The 20,090-nt window shown below is 36.7% G+C and overlaps 1 protein-coding gene across 1 annotated transcript in view; it reads left to right on the top strand.

Annotated features, from left to right (window-relative positions):
* Positions 1–18,867, top strand: part of LOC118423575 (kin of IRRE-like protein 3) — a 33,137-nt gene extending 14,270 nt beyond the window's left edge. The window contains exons 2-13 of the mRNA XM_035831780.1: positions 8,827–9,001; positions 11,259–11,398; positions 12,072–12,380; positions 12,864–13,014; positions 13,599–13,714; positions 14,251–14,404; positions 14,828–14,928; positions 15,512–15,826; positions 16,632–16,754; positions 17,321–17,473; positions 18,237–18,424; positions 18,651–18,867. Of these exons, the coding sequence (XP_035687673.1) occupies positions 8,827–9,001; positions 11,259–11,398; positions 12,072–12,380; positions 12,864–13,014; positions 13,599–13,714; positions 14,251–14,404; positions 14,828–14,928; positions 15,512–15,826; positions 16,632–16,754; positions 17,321–17,473; positions 18,237–18,424; positions 18,651–18,683 (1,958 nt within the window). The 3' untranslated portion in view covers positions 18,684–18,867. The remainder of the gene's footprint in view (positions 1–8,826; positions 9,002–11,258; positions 11,399–12,071; positions 12,381–12,863; positions 13,015–13,598; positions 13,715–14,250; positions 14,405–14,827; positions 14,929–15,511; positions 15,827–16,631; positions 16,755–17,320; positions 17,474–18,236; positions 18,425–18,650) is intronic.
* The last annotated feature ends 1,223 nt before the right edge of the window (positions 18,868–20,090 follow it).

The following is a 20,090-nucleotide window of genomic DNA, read 5'->3' as shown; positions in this document are numbered from 1 at the left end:
CTACGTTACCTCGTCGTTATTTTCACTGTGATGGGTTACAAGATTCACTTTATTTTCTTGAGCTCTGGTACGATTGCTTTTGAATTCATAAATCAGAGAAACGATAGGAAATAACTTCACCAATGTTTGTAATAAATCTTCTCGAATGAGGACATGCAGAAAATAGGCCAATCCATTTTTCTCAATTTTGGTGACACTGAGATGGATGTTATATGTAACGTTAAAACAACTTCGCGAATGAAAGCATGGAATCCATTCTAACTTTGATATGCAATGGTCACCAAGAAGCTGTAGGGATGCTTTCTAATGTCAATGCTTTCCGTTTGATTTTGAAAGTTCTTCTGCTATATCTTACGAAAATACTTCCAATACAGGCTTTAAAGCTATTGTCTTCAAAATGACCGGTTTAGGCTTGAATGCATGCTCATCTTTTTCCTCTTTTTATATAATTTCACCTATCGAAATAGACTATAACAGCCAAAATTATTTATCATATCATACGTGATGTTAAACAAAATGTCCATTACTTTACACCGTTGCAAAAATGACATTTAAGTATTATTACTTATCTTACTATTGATCATGTTAATGAGGTCTTAATAAGAGCTTGTCTCAGTTATTCGTCTTCTCTACCGATATATTATGTATAAGTTTTCCAATATATGAAAGTCTTGTAATAATAATGACTTTTCTGCATAACATTTGTGAGAAACCTTTAGTGGTGCAAGCTTCGTAGTGTCGCCAGTATGAAATTACCATTATTTCTCACCATGGAATTCTATTAGATTAGGTACCAATTTGTATAATCACTGTAATATACGTTATGACGAAGGATATGTACAAACCGAAAATCAAGAATATCGGATTCCATTAATTCCTTGTATTACCAGGTCTGAAAAGAAACTGGACCCTGCAGTGAAAAAAAGCGTAAATTACCCTTTGCTCAAGATCTGTAAGGACTGCTTAGATATATATCACGTATTGTCTGCATAAGAGTTGTCAACCACTCAAACATCACGACCATAGCATGACCAGAACAGACGTAAGTCTGATGTTCTGTTTCAGTACCTCAATAACCTATTATGGGAACTCTAACGAAATCGAACTTGACCTTCGTTTTCCTGATCCTTACCCACCTACTGACCAATCGTTACAATCCATCTAAACCCCTCTTGAGTTGTGATTAACATGCACATGCACATCTTGGCAAATGTGTGCAAATTACCATGCTACCATATCTAACTTTTAAGTGCCGTCATATACCTTAATACCAAAGTCCTCAGGCTTAACAATTTCTTTAAACATAAACGGCCTGTCGTAAAATATATATCGAATAACAGTTAAATTTTAGGAGGCGAAACGTTATATTGCCCGTGATATAGACGTGCAAAGTTTTGATTATCTCGCACATGTAATGACTTGGAGTAAACGGCAGACAATTTATACATCATAATGCAATAAGGTTATTAGCTTTGTTCTTTTGACAATTTTCTTGATTTAGAAAAAATCGTTATCTATTTACCTAAATCAACATAAACATTTACACATGCGACTGGCTGTAGAAATACATCAATTAGGGCTGGAGCTACTGCCCTGGGTTACAAATGTTCTTTATGTTGATTAAGATAGGTCGGATTGTATGTGTTATTTATAATAATACTGCACCAATCTTTTGCATTTGAAGCATGCAGTTAAAATTATATTAAAAATTTGCCCGTTTCTTTCTATTTTGTACAATTTCAGTTTTAAAATCAGTCACATGACTACAATTCTACCAGTTTCCAGTGTTGACATTGCAACATTTAAAGAACGCTTACTTCAAATTAAAAAGATAAGTTGCCTAGAATTTAATGATGAGATTAAGTTTGTATTTCAATACGCTGCAACTTAGACCTAGGGCTAGGACGATGTGTCTTTTAATGTGTCCAATAAACCAGTCCATCTCTTCTCAAAATCTATTAAGTGTCATGAAACAAAGTTAAGTACTGTATGTATCTACATAAAGATGACTTATAAGCTTTGTATATTTTTCATTTAATCTATTTTACATATCATTGCCTATTTATGTTTTGATACTGATGGGTATCATGACAAAAAAAGCACCAGACAATTATCGTAGAGGGATAGAGTGATTTGCTAACACTTGCCATTCCTTTTGTAACATACGGTTCTACAAAGCTTCCTTCGCTATCACTATGAGGATGTCATTCAAAAATACATATTCAATTCCTGGGCAATCTTTTGCATGGAGTCAGTCCTGGTCTAGATTAGTTTTTATGGTGATTGCACAAATATATAGCGAACATGCTAGGTTGGCATTTTCATTAGCAGTCAATTTTCGATCACTAAATCCCCTGTTCTTTTGGTCAAGCAGGTCTATACGGCGATAGGCGATAGATGCTACTTCTAACACTAAATTTTAAAATATCTGCTATTTTTGTAAGAAAGTAATTTGTATCCCTTTTCTAATTAATAGTTACCGCATGTTTAGACCAGCTAAATTTGTCACTGATAGTTTGGACTAGCAGTCTCAATAGGAGGAGCAAGGGTTGCGAAAGCATATCAGGAAATTCCCTAACCCATTTCGACTGGAATTGTTTATTCGCTTAGACCGGGAAGAACTACTTTTCTTTTTGATAAGTGTGGTGGATTCTTTTACAAACCAATTATGGCTCTTTGTAGACACAGGACCTCCATTTTATGCTCTATTTTTTCTCAGAGGAAAGATTCGTTGCTTAGGCCATACCAATTTAATTTGTTGGTTCTCGGATTTTTTCAGAAAAAAGTTGGAGCGACAGGGCGAAAAAAAAAAAAAAAAAAAAAACTTGCAACAAGTCTGGATTCAGGTCAGGAGTTTCAGGTTGGTAATTCCAGACCTGAAACCATGGTATATGTGTGGCAGAATATTTATCCAGTTACAATTACATAAAAAATTTGCATGTAAGCATACATTTTACATATAATTTCAACAATACAAATGCAAAAAATATGCAATCAGTATTACAGAAGTACACACAGTAATAAAGCTTAACAGTTGTAATAAATCATCATAGTAAATCATTAACAACATTAAAAAATCTTTTAAAAAGGTTGAAAAACTTTTTCAGCATAGTATAATGTCTAATGTAAGTTAGCAACAACAAGAAAATGACTTCATTTCACCTGAGTGCCTGAAACGTCTGATTCATTATTCTCTTTGTGAAAGCTGCAGTTTAAACAAAAATCGCTAGAGGCGTACTCATTTGCATGAAATTGTGTCTCATTTACATACTTGTGACTAAATACATGCTGGCTTGGGCGGCCATTTATTTTCGTCATTTTCAAGCACAAATTTCACGATCTATCGGTGGTTTTCGATGATTTACAACACAAAGGAAAACATAAGCAGGTGATAGTTGTTTTTGCATGTCCAGTACTTGTTTCAGAAGTTTTGTTTAACTCAGCCGAAGTTTGTCAAGCAACTTGTAGCTAACGGGGCCATTTAACTCTCACGAACATGCAAATGAGTTCTTCTCATGAACATGCAAATTCGAATTTTATTTTTTTTTTGAAATTGGGAAAAATAGAAGCGGCGATTCCGAGAACCAACTAATTAAATTGGTATGGCCTTAGCTCACATATCTTTCTCTCTTTTATGTTGTAGTTTATAGTTGGGCTAAAAAGTGACTGCACTTTTTGTCGTGTCAATAAAGCATGACGATGACTATCTTTTGTTTCTGTGTACATCGCACATCGTAAATAATACATACAAATACATGTGTTTGTTATCCTGTTCTGTAACGTATGTAACGTGCCATTAGAAGACAGAAAGTTTTCTTGTTTCAGGCAAACTTTTCAAATCAATTGTACACTATACAAAGTAACAAATTCGCTACAATTCTAATTATTGCACTTTTACTATTTTGTTTCATTACACCAGTACAAATTGTATTTGATTTACTATGATTTTGTTCGACATTTGACCTCTCCCACTCCGATTTTGAGTTAATGTTATCAAGTTTTATGTTGATTCAAATAGACATTTCGTTGTATAAATAGGAGCACAGTTGATTTATTTAATTTTACTTGATGTATGTACATCACAGATTTTCAGCTCACACTATGTTTGCTTATTGTTAGTTCAAAGTTATAATTTGTGTTTATATTTCTGTTGCTATTATTTTGCATTTTTTAAATATGTTCAACAGGAAGACTAGTGGATTATCACTAATGGAAATCTTAATAAACCAAACCAAACCAAACCAAACCAAACTTTTAGGTTCACACTCACGTGTAGCTAGTCTACCCACTAACGGTACTGTGACAGAGAGGAATGGCCCTCTGTACGTCTAATTTCCAGTTGAATGAAGCATCTCTGAAAGACCAGGCCTTGGAGATTTCCCGGCTGATGCCCTAAAGTGAAGAGTCGACCAGATTCCATGCTAGCTACTTACAGCGGACAACAGGGTCAGAATACACTGGCCTTTGAACCACCGGGGGTTTGGTGATGTGTCTGATAAAACAGCAGCTTCTCACCACTGGAATGGACATGTCAGAAAGGGGGCAAGGGTCAAACTTACTAACTGTCACATTCTGTAAACTTGTAATGGCACATTTAAGTACTCAAATGTTTCGAGAATTAAAAGTCCATAGGCTAGCTTTTCTTTTGGTTCTCTGTTTTGGAAGCTACATAGCAAGGGTAACAAAATGAGGCAATTTCTAGTATATTTCATGACAGGAAATTATTTTTGTTATTTATGCTTTGTTCAAAAGCACCTTATCATATGCTGCGAGTAAAATTCAATCTGGCCTGTGTAGTATGTGCGTCATATTTCTTTTCGGCCATTTTTTGCTATTCTTTAGTATTTAGTTGCAGTGTGATTTGCCTTGTAAAAAGGGGGCCAGGGAATTGCCAATCATATTGGGCCAAGTCATCTTTTGTAGATAATGTAGAAAGGGTTTTAAAGTTTAACATTGTTATTACCGTATTGTATAACTAAAACATAGAAGAAAAGACATGTACAAGCTCATAAAGAATATATATTGTCGGTCAATTTTTTTATGTTTCCTTTTCTCTTCTGCATTTCGTTATGAACAATATATAAAAAGAAAAAGGGTAATTGCAGTGAGGACATGGATATATTTTTGAAATAAAGATAGCCGAGTTAAGGTTGAAAGTGATTTATTACGTACTTAAGAAACATTGCCTTTCTAAGCCATTACCTGAGCTTTATCAAGCGTCACGGGAATCTTTGCCATTTAATATATATTGTAGATGAGACAGGGAGATTGTATTATTCTGATATAAATCGACGATGCATGTGGCATGTAATATGTGATAGGACATCAAATATGATGTATTGGTCGAGAATTTCCTTATGATAAGATGTCATTTGATGTTTTTTACGTTTTACGTCATTACACAATTATGTTTGATAAATACAATGCTATATTATTCACAAGCTAGCATTTTGTATTCATATTGACAAAAGAATCATTATTCTCTATTTGTAAGATTCGCGATTAAAATATCTCAATTTTTGCAAGGTCTTTTTCATCTTTAAAGACAAGGGATTGGTTCTGACGTTATCTCGTTTTTAGTTCGCTTCTTACTGTAATCTTTACATCATTACTATTCTCCTTTGTTGCTGATTTAGCCTATTTTGATGTAATTTACTGTATTCATAATTTCCTTTGACTCTGTTATATGTTTTTATATGTTTTATTGAGCAGAAGACTCAGATAAGCATATGTGTTTTTTGTTTGAGTGAAATGAAATAAGTGATTGGTTACTTGTAACCATTTCGTTGCTATGTCATGCTGATAATTTAGAATTATTGCTGTGGATTTCAAAATGATCATCTCTGGAACGATACATTGGAAAATCTGCTTCCTCCGGCCCGGGAGAACGGAGTAAATCATTTATACCTTTATGAAACAGAGCGGCGGGATAACGTAAAGCCACGTTTGTTTAGTTAATGGCAGGACGTATATTTCTTGGGGACATTTACGCGTGAGTGATAAACTTAATGGGCTTCCTTTCTCTACGTCAAGATTTTGAGATAGGGGCTTCATGCAGTATGCAGCAATGATTATCACTGGCGATACTTCAACAGTGAAGCATAAATCATTGTCTTCGTGTGGGATTCTACATCAGATTCAGCAACTGTGGAAATGTCCTCCATTTGCAGTCATCCGCATAACTGTAATTCCTTCCGCTGTAGCCTGCATTTTGCTAGCTGGCTGATTCCTTTCCACCTGTTTAGGCCATTTTGATTCGAAAATATGGATGACATCCATGTGCATCAAGTTTCGTCTGTGTATAGAACAAATTATTATGACCAAATGCAATTTGAACGCACCAGGTGCAAAATGAGGAAATATATGTCGTTGATTGTAAATGGTTAATACTGATGAAAGAGAATGTCAAAGTCTAAGTTACTAATTTCAAGGTCAAAGACGTAGAGGTGAAATAACTGAATGTAGAATTTATTGTTCGATTTACCATAATCCACGCATAGAGTCAGTGCTTGTTCAACCACTTAGATGTGAAAATATGGCCAACGTTTTGGTGAACTACATTCATTTGCACGCTCTCAATACTTCTGTGGTTTCACATGATATTATCCACGTAATCGAAAGAAAATGGCCTTAGAAGGAAACTAGTGTTCTCAGCTTTAGCTTGAGGTTGTCTTTAGCATGAGAATTTGGTATTCACCACAACATCTGAGGAAGTCTATTACCAATCAGTATCGAGCTCTGTTTCTTCATGCCGATGATGTTACCTGTTTATACCAACACGTCTGTATGCCAAATCCAATCAATCAATCATAAACCCTTGACTCGTTGCTCTCTACAACAGTGAGATTATTTCTCTGGAAACGTCTTGACAACATTTTTGATACATTATTCAAGCCGTCATTGATCACTTAATCTTTCGGCATGAATTGTTCATGGATACGTAGAATAACGTTAGAGATGCGATCCTGTACATGACATGATAAGACTTTGCTATACATTACAGCTTTGGGACGTGGCGGAGAGGATGAGATTCCGAACATCTGCACTCTCAGCGTTTCTGTTCAATTCCGTTACATAATAATCACCTTTCTCAAGAGGATTACGTTTTTTGCACGTATATATACATGTATGTATATGTGCGTTTGTGTGTGTGTGTGTGTGTGTGTGTGTGTGTGTGTGTGTGTGTGTGTGTGTGTTTGTCTGTCTGTGCAACGTCCTTAATCTGTGAAAAGCATAGATGGAAACGTTTGGTAGATGATGACCGGAGGGTCAGCAAAAAGAAGGTCAAGTACGATAATAAGCAGCTGGTGTCTTTCAGAGTCACTGCAGCGTAACCTCCGGTTTTCATATCTTTTCATAACTTAAGTTACTTACTGAAATATTCAATCAGAATTTTTGTCAGATAATCCATCGCATAATGGGTGAACAATTGCCATATTGTGGTTTTATGACCCAACTATATACATCGTAATGCCACCACTTTGATTACACTATTTCTATAAAGAATGGCAGTTGACAGCTTTATTGTGTTCTTTGATGGCTCTAACACTATAATCTTCACAAACATAAACTACGTTATCACAACCATTATATGTTCATAATAGTACCAGCAGGAAAGATAATGACATAACAAACGATTGATGGCTTCCTTTGATGTTTTAGGACAATATGTTGATTGCATAATGTTATCACTACCTTTCTGTCAATTACAATTTTCCAACAAAAGCAACTATTTCTTCACTAAATACTATCATCAGGTTGGTTAAAAGATCGATCATAGGTTCAGTATATACAGTATTATACACAATCTTATTTTCTGTTTTGGAAGCGTTTAGACAGTCTACTGTTTTCATCAGTGTAGAGCAATATCTATTTTGCAGATCTTAATTTACACTGGTGAAGACAACAGGCAAAAGTTTTTTATAGCATGAAACTTTATACACAAGTAAACTGTGTTAGAAAGAATACTAACGATACTTGACTCCTGTATGTAAGTAATGTATGTACTAGGCAATATTTACTCGTTATACTTTTTATTAGTTGAAAACCTTAAAATTTTTTAAACAGCCGAAAAATTGATGCGCACACGGTCCTTATCTATATAGTCAAATACGTAGTAAACATAGCCTTATTAAGTTAAAATCTTGGACATAGAGTCAGACTTTGTTGTTCGAGGGATCAAAGAAGCCGTCTACATCAGAGCTTTACAACCATCCCTGAACAGAGACGGTGGACGCCATAGTCTTCCTGCAACCTATGATCCACTGCTTAATGCGTCACGTGTTCTATCTGCATAAAGTGACGTCACGACAGCAGTGGATTGTTAATTCCTTGACAAAGACTGGTGCTGTTCAGTCAAAAATTTGGGTGAGTCCAGTTTTGTTATGGATATTACAGTTAAAGGCAACCTAAGCAATATTACAGCGTCAAAGTCGAAATATTCTGAATAAGGCAATCTGCATGATACTGACATCTACTGCACTGTATTCTTACATTTACATCATAATTTGATACTAGCTTTGAGTGGTTAAAAACAGCCTAGAGACATGTTGCACGAGGATAATCCTTATTATTGTACCACCCCCCCCCCAAAAAAAAAAATATGGACTTCATCTGGAATCTCATTGTGCAACTCATTCCCGCGCTTTTTTTAACGGCTCAATTTATGAAATAATGATGTAAATGTGCTAAAATAGTGCATTAGATGTCAATATTATACAGACTGCCTTATTCAGAATATTTCCACTCTTAAAAAAATGTGATATTGCTTAGGTTTCATTTAAACTAGTAACTAAATAACATGGCCTTATGTTGATGTTGCTACAGTTGATGCGGCCTCCTACAGGACTGCTCCCCAGCCCACGGCAGCTCTGCTGGGTCAGACGGTGAAGCTCAGATGTTCCTTTGACGACCTGGAGATGGAAGACGTGGTAAACTGGTTTGGACCGCCCGACTTTCAGCACATTTCTAAAGGACGAAATGTGCATAAACGCTACACAAGGTGTTATAACGTTATGCAGTATACGCTCGTATTATGCATCCACTCGCACTGACTGACTGACTGACTCACTCAATCATTGACTGACTGACTGACTGACTGGCTGACTGATTCACTCACTCAATATATTCCGTATCTAATTCTACCACAAGCATTGTATTCCAAGTAGAAAAACGTGTGCGAGTCCGTTTGTAATGATTTTACATATCCTGCAAATGTGTACCACTATGTAGTCAGAATTAACCAACTAGGAAAGTCCTTCTTAAAGTATACTCAATGCATGATCAAACGAAAATACGTGAGTATAATATTTTGATTAAAGGTTCTAAAGGTGTCAAATTTAATGTTTATGTTTATTGCAAGTTCTTGCCCGAGGGCTAATTGCAGGTACAAACAACATGTAAAATAAGGAAAAATACAAAGGTGCTAGGAACTACATTCTATGACTATGCTATGCTAGTGTACATTATACTGGTTTTGTTGGGTTAGACTTCTTCTCTTTAGGCAGTGGAAGACGAATTTACCCACTTCTTCTATAATGTGTGGGTTCTTTGATTTTAATAGTAGGATTGATTTTTCATTGTCAGGAATAGTTGGAAAGTAAGCGTGTATTTTGGATACACTCATAAATAGTTGGTTTCTTATATCATCATAAAAAGAACAATTAGTGATAAAATGACTCTCGTCTTCCACAGCATTTGAGGGGCAATATTTACAAATCCTCTCGGACACAGGTAGCTTCATATATCTCCCCTTTTCTATTTCCAGGGGGTGGGCACTAATTCTAATCTTACTGGTAGCTGAACGCTGCTCAAAGTCACAAAGTTCGAGATATTTCTCTATACAATATTCGGTTTTAAATTTTCTGTAAAATCTAAGCTTGCCAGTATCGGCAGACAGATTATGGAAGAAAGTTTGAATATACATATCTGAAAACCTTGTCCTTAATAGATTGCATATATGTTGAGGATCATAGTTAGTGCTATCACCATATAATAAGTATGAGTAGCCACAGTGATCGAAGATCTCCTTAACAACCTTATCAAATAATGTATTTGATTAGTACACCGCTTTTTAAAATATACATGTATTAAAGAATAAAACTATTGCAATAATAGTTCATCTACCAACAGAATATATGTTAAAAAAGATCACATTTGGATGACTTATGAAAACATCTGAAAATACATGAAGTATGTTGTAGGTTGAGCTAAGCCCTAACTTGAGATAAGAATTTTAATGCATTAACACCATACAAGAAGCCAGACTAATCAATCAATTTTTACAATTATTCTCTACGTGAAGTTTTATAATGCGAAGCACATATTCGAAAATACCAATTACATCTTTCTAATAGGTACGACCGTGAAATAACTAATCTGCTGGTATGCAGTAACGCTTAATATTAGTTCTGCCAAAGCCTATTCAAGCATTATTACATTTTAATAAGCGTATTCATAAGAATTCAAAACGTTATCCGTTTGTTCATTTGTAAAGATCACTTGTTACATAGGGTGCCAATAATTTTGAAAAAAAAGCGCACTAAGAAAAAACTACGCTGTACCAGGATCAAACCCTATCTTATCGTTGCTGTCAAATACTGTAAATGCAGAAATGTTCGCGGTGGATTAATGTTCGCGGTTTTCGCGGCAGCCGCTTCACCGCGAATTTAAAACCACCGCGAACATTTTTCTATAACAGTAAGAGACTACAGTGCATGGTGCTACCGCGAAATTAAAGCCACCGCGAAAAGTCCATTTTCCCGCTACCGCGAAATTAAATCCCCGCGAACTTAAATGCATTTACAGTATTCTTGCTTCTTTTTAATATCAAGCTTTATTGACACGACAAAAACTACAGTAACTTTTGCATGGTCAACTATAAACTAAAACAAAAAGAGAATGGATACAGAATACATCTTACAATTCTACTAATAAAACAATGTAGAATAACAAGTTGGCATGACAAGTGGCATTAGCAGGGTCATAAAACGCCGAGAGTAGTGATTGGGAGTTTTAGCTAAATTTTACAAACGACATACTTAAATAAAAGCAAAACTACCATTTATAATAGAAGAACTATGTAACTCCGTTTACACCTGTTTTAAGAAGACGGAAGAAACATGTAAAAATGTAGATATAAGTCGGACATGGCATATTCTCCTTGTAAGTCACTTACTGCATTTAGCCCCAAGGGGGCATGAATATGCAATAAACTTCATTGTCATTGTCATCATAACCCATTTTGTATTTACCTTCAGATACTCAGTAGTAGATTCTAACGCTGATTTTGGTGAGTTTAACCTGGAGATACGGGATGTACAGCTGGAGGATGACGGGGTGTACAGGTGTAGTACCTTCTCCGCCGGGGAGGCAGTGGATGCCAGACTGACAGTTATAGGTAAGAAGAGTTGTGTTTGAGTTTATTGAGATACCTTTTAGGCAAGATTAAGCTTCCAGGGTTCATACAATAAAAAAAAACATACAATCTATACAAAGAGGTAGCCCTACCATTCCTGTTTATGTCTATTCTCAAAAATAAACATCAACGATTATCAAGAAAAAAACCACAACATTAGATTAATTGAGGATTACAAAACTTTGAATTTATTCTGATTGAAACAAGGACAGTACATGCAATGTAATTGCAATATACACTGGACATAGCCATATGTATAGGCAGCTAACATGTTGATATTGTGACCATATACGATTTGATAATCAGAAAGTAACGTTATGTTGTTATCTATTGAATATGTAGTCTTGTTTGTTGCACTACTATATCAAAAGATTTTTTTTTACTATTTAACCATTACATGACCAGCAAATTAAAAAAAAATCGCGCAAATGATATTCACTACAATGTACTATCACCCTTTTTTCCAATTAATCAGCGTCAGTACATGTACCTTAGGACTATGGTAATCATTCTTAACGTTAAACGGATCTGGTAAAATTGTTAAAAATGTAGAACATGTGAAAGCATAGTACGAATCATCTAAGTGCAATTGAAATGGAATGAATACAATAATTGAATAGCCATTTCTCCTACATTGCTTTTCCATCTTCTGCAGTGCCTCCTGCCGAACCTCCGGAGATAATTCCCAACCGTAGATCTGTAGCGGCTGGGCAACCCCTGCATATAAGCTGCCGCTCCAGAGGGGGTCTGCCTCCTCCCAAACTCACCTGGTATAACGGGACAGTTCCAGTGGACGACACATTTGTGCAGAGCAGAGCGTTGGACAATGGGGAAGTTATACTTGACCTGAGCATACCTGCTGTGGCTAAGTGGGATAATGGAGTAAATATGTCCTGCAAAGCTGACCAAGGTTTTCCGGATTTAGTGGAACCACTCGTGGCTCCGTTCATACTGGACGTCCAATGTGAGTATGGCAATGTGTCAGTTTTATAGGGTACTGCACAGCAGAAAGGGAGTTATTTTTCAGTTTAAATTGTTAATTCCTATTATACAACCAACCATATTTTTCTTAAGCTGATTTTTTTCCTATGTGAAATGCATTTTTTTTACTGTCATGATGTCTGTGTGTTTCTGACGGCCGTTTGCGATCAAACAAAGGATTTGGAATTCTAGGCGCTTCGACAGTAACCTGGAATAAAGCCAAAAAAAGGAAATAACTCCACTGGTTAGATTCAGAAAGTGGCAGGTTATAGTAAGAAGAACATTGTATAAATCGAACAAGTAAATTATTTGTCTATTGCTCGTTTAGATATTCTGTAAAACGGTGGCAACATCTTAAAACCTCTCAGAATTATATTGTATATACAGGACTTTATAGGAAAAATAAGTTTCATACCAAATAAAGATGCTTGATTCATGTGATATCACTTTATTTGCGATATTATAGATTCGCCTAAAGTGAACCCTCTTCAGAGCCTGTGGAGTGTGAAGGAGGGCACATTTACAAACCTAACCTGTCTTGTAGACAGCAATCCTCGTACCATCGTCAGGTGGAAAAAACTAGACGGCGGATCTTTACCAATTAAAGGAAGGGAAAGGTAAGTATGGCAATAGAAATATGAAGAGAGAAAGAAAGAGAAGAGAGAGAGCGAGAGAGAGAGCGCGAGAGCGAGAGAGAGCGGGCGAGAGAGAGAGAGAGAGAGAGTGAATGCGAGAGGGAGAGAGAGAATCCAACGATGAGAGATTGCCATTGTGCCATTCTGCCAGAATTCTGGGACCCTCAGCCAGAATTCTGGGACCCTGAGCCAGAATTCTGGGACCCTGAGCCAGAATTCTGCAGACATTTCTTCGTAGAGACATCTAATTGTAACCCACATATTCATCATATATATCATACCTACAAACATTAATTCATCTAGTTAATCTATTTCAAAATTATAATGGTTTTCCGGAATAAGAGTGTTTGTCCAGAATTATACTGTCGCCTGTTCTTATTGCATGCTACTGTTTTTAATCTATCGTCTCTGGTACCTCATGTGTAACAGTTCGTGCTCTCCTGGCTTTTCCCAATTACCACTATAATTACTATTTCGTACTACAATAATAAAGAGTACAACTAAACCGCAGCATCTGTAATTCCTTCGAATTGTTCTAACGATTTCCTTGGGGCTTCCATTATCAGCAACTGGTCGTTCCTACTGACGAAAGTATCTCGAGGTGACAACGGAATTTACCAATGCCAAGCAGACAACGGCATCAGCCCTGCTGCCTCGGCCACGATATCCCTGGATGTTTTGTGTAAGATCATTTAAAGAATCAGCTCACTGTTCGACATATGATATACTGCCAGTACCACATGAAGTTATTTGAAACCTCCCAGATAATAGCTTCTGATATAAATTCGCCTATGTTTCCATGGTCGTCAATCTTCTTATTTACTTGAACTGCAATGTAGTGTTAGCTTCAGTTTGCGCTGCAGCGAGGTGTCACTGCAAATAATGTGGTTCAGAACGTTAGGTATTGCTGTATACATATATACTGTTAGAAAAAATCATTCAGAACGGAATGGACATACAATAATAATAGTTTATTGCAAATTTTTGCTCAAAGGCTAATTGCAGTTTACATGAAATGAGACAAATAACCAATAGTGTGTAGCAAATGTCTACTCTAGTCTGAAATCTAACTCTAAACTGTAACTTGTTCGACTTATTTTCTTGTATCAATGGAAGACGCAGGATCACACCTTCCATATGATGTGTGGGTTTTGTGATGTTAGGAGGGGGATGTAGTAGATCAAAATAAATGTACATCATGTTGTCTGTTTACCTTAGATCCTCCGGCCATCCAGAAAAATTTCGACGACAAAGTGAATGTGCTGTTTGGCAACTCAGACTTTTCTCTGGAATGCAAAGCAGAAGGAAACCCCAAGCCTCACATAAGATGGCGAAGAGCAAACACAAACCTGTACTTTAACAATCCGTTGAGGTAATGTCTGCTTCTTGTTACTGTTGTCTTTGCATACTCAAATGTATTGATTAACGTTTTATAGTACTGTAGAAGTAGTAAATTGCCAAACGGATTAACGCACACTTCTGTTAACCCCACGGAATCAAAAATCCCAAACCGGTCTGGTCCAGCTAGATAACTTCGCATTATTGCACTAGCCAGACAATTGCACGATATTCACTGGCAAATAGGCCGTGCAATTATGTGGCTTCTACTGTACATGCAGATTCTGTGTAATCTACAAAGTCTTAAAAACTGTATTTTTTAAAGGTGTAAATTATAGCCTTAAATACAATTTGAGTGTAAAATATAGTTGTATCTAAGTGCCAAAACAGCATTATCCAAATTCCTAAACAAGGACACAGATCAGAGTACTACATTTTCTATTACCTTGTGATGTAGTTTTTCCAGATCTGATTACCAGACGGAAGGTGAATACGACTGTGTAGCAGAGAGTGTTGGTTTTCCAGCAACTGTAAAGCGAACCATTGTTGATGTTATTGGTAAGTACAAGCCCAGCTTCTTCGCTTGAAATGTTGGCTACAGTAATGCGTAATAAAACGATTGTCTAAAAATCTATAAAAGACCTTTACATACCATTGTTAAGGTCCCCTGTCCACTAGACGGCGATAGCGCTGCGCTCTCACTGCGACCTGAAGAGGATATGTGTAACCGTCGCTTTTACACTCGGTATATCATACCAAACGTAAAATTGTGACTAAGAAGACCCAAAAAAAAGTGTAAAAAGATTCGTTTCTTTCCTATACAATTCATTGTACCTTGTACCTTGGTCCCTTAACCCAGTATTCCCGGGTCGTTGAGCCATATTCAAATTCTTAAGTCGCAGAGACAGCGCAACAAAAGCACCGTCCTGGTGGAAAGGAGGTATAAGAATTCAACAACGTCATCATCATCAGAAATCAACATTGATGCAAATATTTATCTAATTCGTTCTTTGGGGATGGTATTGACTCTAAACTGTAATCCTTTTTTTTGCTACATTTTTTTTTCAAAATAATAATGCGTATCAATAAAAAAGAAAAAAACAATATGTTTTATTTCACGCTCTTTGTCTCTTATATTAAGGCAAACCAGCCATTCTGGAAGGCCCAAACACACTGCGAACATCACAGGGGAGTTCTCTAACTCTTGTCTGCGAGGTGAATGCAGATCCTCTTCCTGAGAGCATCACGTGGTCTTGGAGAAATACCAACGGGCAGGACGTTGTCCTCAGTGGGAATACTTTCAGTGGAGTGGATTTGACCCGCCGGACTACAGATATGGGAGCAGATAGCATACTTGTTATAGACCCTGTCAGTACCAGCAATGCCGGGGAGTACACGTGTACAGCACAGAACATGTTTGGGACGGACAGTCGTGGGTTTACGGTACTTGTTGAAGGTATGTGGCTATTCAGTTACAAGTTCCAGCCATACTGGATGATTAGTAGCCTTTACCAGGCTCCGTGGTTCGGTGGTCTAATTGTAGAAATTGGACCAATGAACCCCGGAGCCAGGTAGAGGCTAGTCATCATCATATGACACAAATAACACACATAGTTCAACATTTCTAGGTATACAACACGTATTTGGGCTGTGTTAACAGACGTAAAAGCTCCCTATGCACCAACACGTTATTTTTGTTCATCGATCACATTGTAGTTTCTTTGTTCACCTGATGGTTATTGATAGAATACATTTAAGGCTCTTTTTGACGTTTAGCCTTGAGTATAAACGATATTCTCCAATTTCATGCATAGAAAATTTTATATTCCTGCTGCAAAATACACAAACCGCTCATTAAAACAGTCACAATTTATTCAATACCTAGTAGATTTTTATCTCTCAATATTCTGTAACAATAATAATAGCCTATTGATTTTTGTTTCAACACAATGTCTTAAAACCCTGCAGCGTATTATGGGTAGAACATGTGCAATCACTACAGCGTTCCTTTAGCGAAAGTCAAATTTAACTAATCAACAACCTCGTATATCCAATACGACGACCTGTGCTAATTCTAGTGAGGTAAACGTGTGCAAGACATTTAAAGAACTGATCTTCATTGTTACACATCATTCCCTTGTTACGTAGTTTACCATCGCTTTTAAAGGAGCTGTCTTCACTCCGTCTCAAAATTAAAAAAAAAAAATATTGAATGTTAATGTTAACCGTAGTAATGCAAAACATTTCATATTTTCCCGTAGGTCCACCTGTATTTGTCATAGCGGTGGTAACAGGAGTTCTTGTCGTGTCCATCTTCCTCACTGTGGTGGCCGGGATCTGCATAGCCAGGAAATGGGGCTGCGTTTGCTGTAAAACAAAAACAGGTAAAGGATATTCTTTTGCTCAAGTGTAAATGCATTTATGTCATTACATATCAGACGTAAAGAATAACATTGTATTTTCTGTTTTAGTTAATTTTATTGTAGACGTTGCAGGTACTCATTATACGAAAACAAATTGATGGAATTGGTTAGCTATTAATATACCCTTTGCACACTGCTGTTAATCTAATATACCCATCGCACATTTGTATGAAACTAATATGTGCTTCGCAGACTTCGCTAGATGCAGCAGATGCATCCGGCACGATAAAAGGCCAGGACAAAATAAAAGAAGAGGTTTTAGGAAATTACGATATTTATGTAGTGTCATCATTGCCACAACTGTTTTCTGCTAAAAGAAAGTTGTATTATCAATCTCACATATCGTAGAAGTGAGTGAACAAAACTAATTATATTGACGTTCATATTGTAATTATTTTTTCAGAACATCAGTTTTGTATATTCGATTAACAGTCGTTGTTGTCTGATTGTTGATAAATGTTAATGTTTTGCCCTGAGCAATAACAAACACACATTGTACTAGCACGAGAGAAATCTTTGTTCTTCAGGAGAATTACAGGTACCAAACGGCGACAAGCATCCGCCCCTTCCCAAGCAAACGACCGTTGTGATGGAGCTGGAGGATTTTGGCAGCAATATCAAGCCTCAAAGGCCCCACTGGATGGAGAAGGACCCGTACGCCATCGGTATATCTTACCATAGTAAGTAATCTATTCAGTCCTATGATATTGGCTATATGATACAGTAGTTGCTGCGTGGCATTTAAACCAGTTCGTTTTTAATCACCATATCATGATATTCAACTCATTCATTCGGCCTTGATAACATATAGCCGCTCACCAGACGAATGTAGGAAAGAGCAGATAAAGTGGGAACATAAAAAGGAGCATAAGTGACTGACGATAACACGATAGAAAACTGAGAGGTATATTGGGGCGGGATAAGATGATAAACAGAGAGGGCAATAAATAAAGATCAGGATATCTACTCCAGACATGAACCGTTATGAAGAGGTAATATACCATGATTTTAGCACATTCTAAGAAGTAAGAAAAAATAGTGTTTCTTTGATGTTGTCTACTTAACGTTTGAGATCGAATTTGCTAGCAGCGACACCTGTATACTGCAGTACAACTTATACACGGAAGATGATAATATTACACGTATTATAAATAGATACACTGAACTCAACTTGACATGTAAGAAAAAAAATTACCACGAGAGGGCCCAAAATCTAATCACTTCCAGTATTAAACCAATCCACCCAGCCGTTCTTGAGTTATCTTGTTCACAGACAGACAGACAGACAGACGCATGGAAAATATAACCTCCATGACATTTCATTGAGGTAACAAGGATTGCTATTAAAATTCCCACTGTGTTGTGGGGAAATGTTTTATTTTCTACAATAATGGCAGTAGATACTTTACTCACTGGCGAACATTTTGCTTACTTGTTTCTAAGACTCGGCCATGCAGACCCCTTCACTAACTGACACGGATAGAAGGAAACTTTACAGCGACGAGAATGAATCACACAGAAAACATATCCACGGGTCTTCCTACACCAGAGGTGCCCACCACAACCCGATCATACATCCTCATGCAGCAAGCTACAGGCAAACTAAGGTGAAGCGACTCCCCGTACAACACGTAAGTACTATCGGATATGTCAACAGACAAAGAGATCAGAATGGAATATAAATATTTGATGATAAAGTAACTCATGTGCTTTCAATTTGATATAAATATATATATTTATATATATTAATATGTCTTCATTCATGTGATACCACTCTTATAGAAGACGAAAATGTATTGAATATCATAGCAGTTATGTAACTTAACACTTTCTGTCATTTTTTCTAACTTTTTTCAGGACGGCTGGGCAGATGCTGCGGATCACTTTTAGTGCTGTTGCTAATATGATATTAAATAGAGAAAAATATTCTAGTGGCTGCAATGTATTATAAGTGACGGCCAAAAAGGTAGTTTTGAGCACTAAAGAATTGTGATGTACAGACCTAAAACACTCTTCTACGCAGACATCCAACGGCGCCAGCAAACCGCCTCTTGTCTGTACTCTGCTATCTCAACCGTCACCAACAGTTCCTGTGGGCGTGGACACAAACCAGCAAGCAGCCAATCAGAGATTAGGCCCTTCATTCTTCAAAAGGAAACTCGCATATATAAGGGTAAGCTCATTAATATTTACATGCAGGGCGGTCAGAAACTGGTGGTGATGGTTTAGATAGCAGAGTACAGACAAGAGGCGGTTTGCTGGCGCCGTTGGATGTGCGTTGGAGAATGACCTAAAAATCCATATAGATTTGTTTGACTGACACAATCCATGCTGGTAAACAGGGATATTTGGATATATCGAACTGTAGTGCATATAGTTTCCTGTGTATTCTCAAAATGACCCGGATATCATATAAGCACATAGTTTATATTCTATTGATTCAATTATCTTGTTACGTTTGAACAAACCACCTCAATAATACAGATACCTATTGGTACCTCATGTAAAAAGTTGAATGATCAAAATGCTATATCTTGTTATCTTTTTTTAAATAGACCCAAGAAAGTAAGTACTGATGCTTCTGCATATGTCTTCGTCGCGGTCGCAGAGAGAAGAATTCAAAACAATATTGAACAGCTATCTCAAAAGGTTGGGTCTGTTTGCGATGAGTAATTGCATGCGGCAACTTGGCGAAATTTTTGCCAGTTTTCCTTGCAACACAGAGAAAAATCACGTAGCCTCTAAAACAAAATAGCCTTTACGGAAGGAAACGTTCTCCGTTTCAGTTCGCATAATTCTTGAGATTTATCAACAAATGGATTTGCAATGTTCACACCCGGTATATTCTGGTATTTTTAACTGCCATTTAAAAAAGAAAATTAAGAAATAAATCACCATTATAGTCGAATGCCCTTTGTACACCCACAGTTGCCAGCAGGCGTGACCCATTGAGATACTCTTTCTTTATACCACATTAAGGGCCAATATGTAAATTTGAGACAACTTCATTTACTATCACCAAAGTATCATGATCATTAGTAGATGAAGGAAACAACAATTAGCAGACTCGTAGGGTGTATCTTAGGTTAGTTGAATAGTCTCAGCTCTACGTGCCTTTAAAGATTTTGTTTCCAATACAAATGCGTCACCATGAAATGCCTTTATTCTTACCAAATTCTTGTCTTTCATGTATCGTACATGCAATAATTGTGTTAGCAAAGTTTGGAATTGTATTACGTCATATATTTTGAATATGTGATAATGCTCTTCAGCTGCTGGCATTGAAGTAGCCATAGC

The sequence above is a fragment of the Branchiostoma floridae genome, chromosome 9, assembly GCF_000003815.2.
Source record: "Branchiostoma floridae strain S238N-H82 chromosome 9, Bfl_VNyyK, whole genome shotgun sequence".
In the NCBI taxonomy this organism is placed as follows: Eukaryota; Metazoa; Chordata; class Leptocardii; order Amphioxiformes; family Branchiostomatidae; genus Branchiostoma; species Branchiostoma floridae.
Note: the sequence above shows the minus strand (reverse complement) of the source record. Positions and strands in the feature narration are given on the sequence as shown.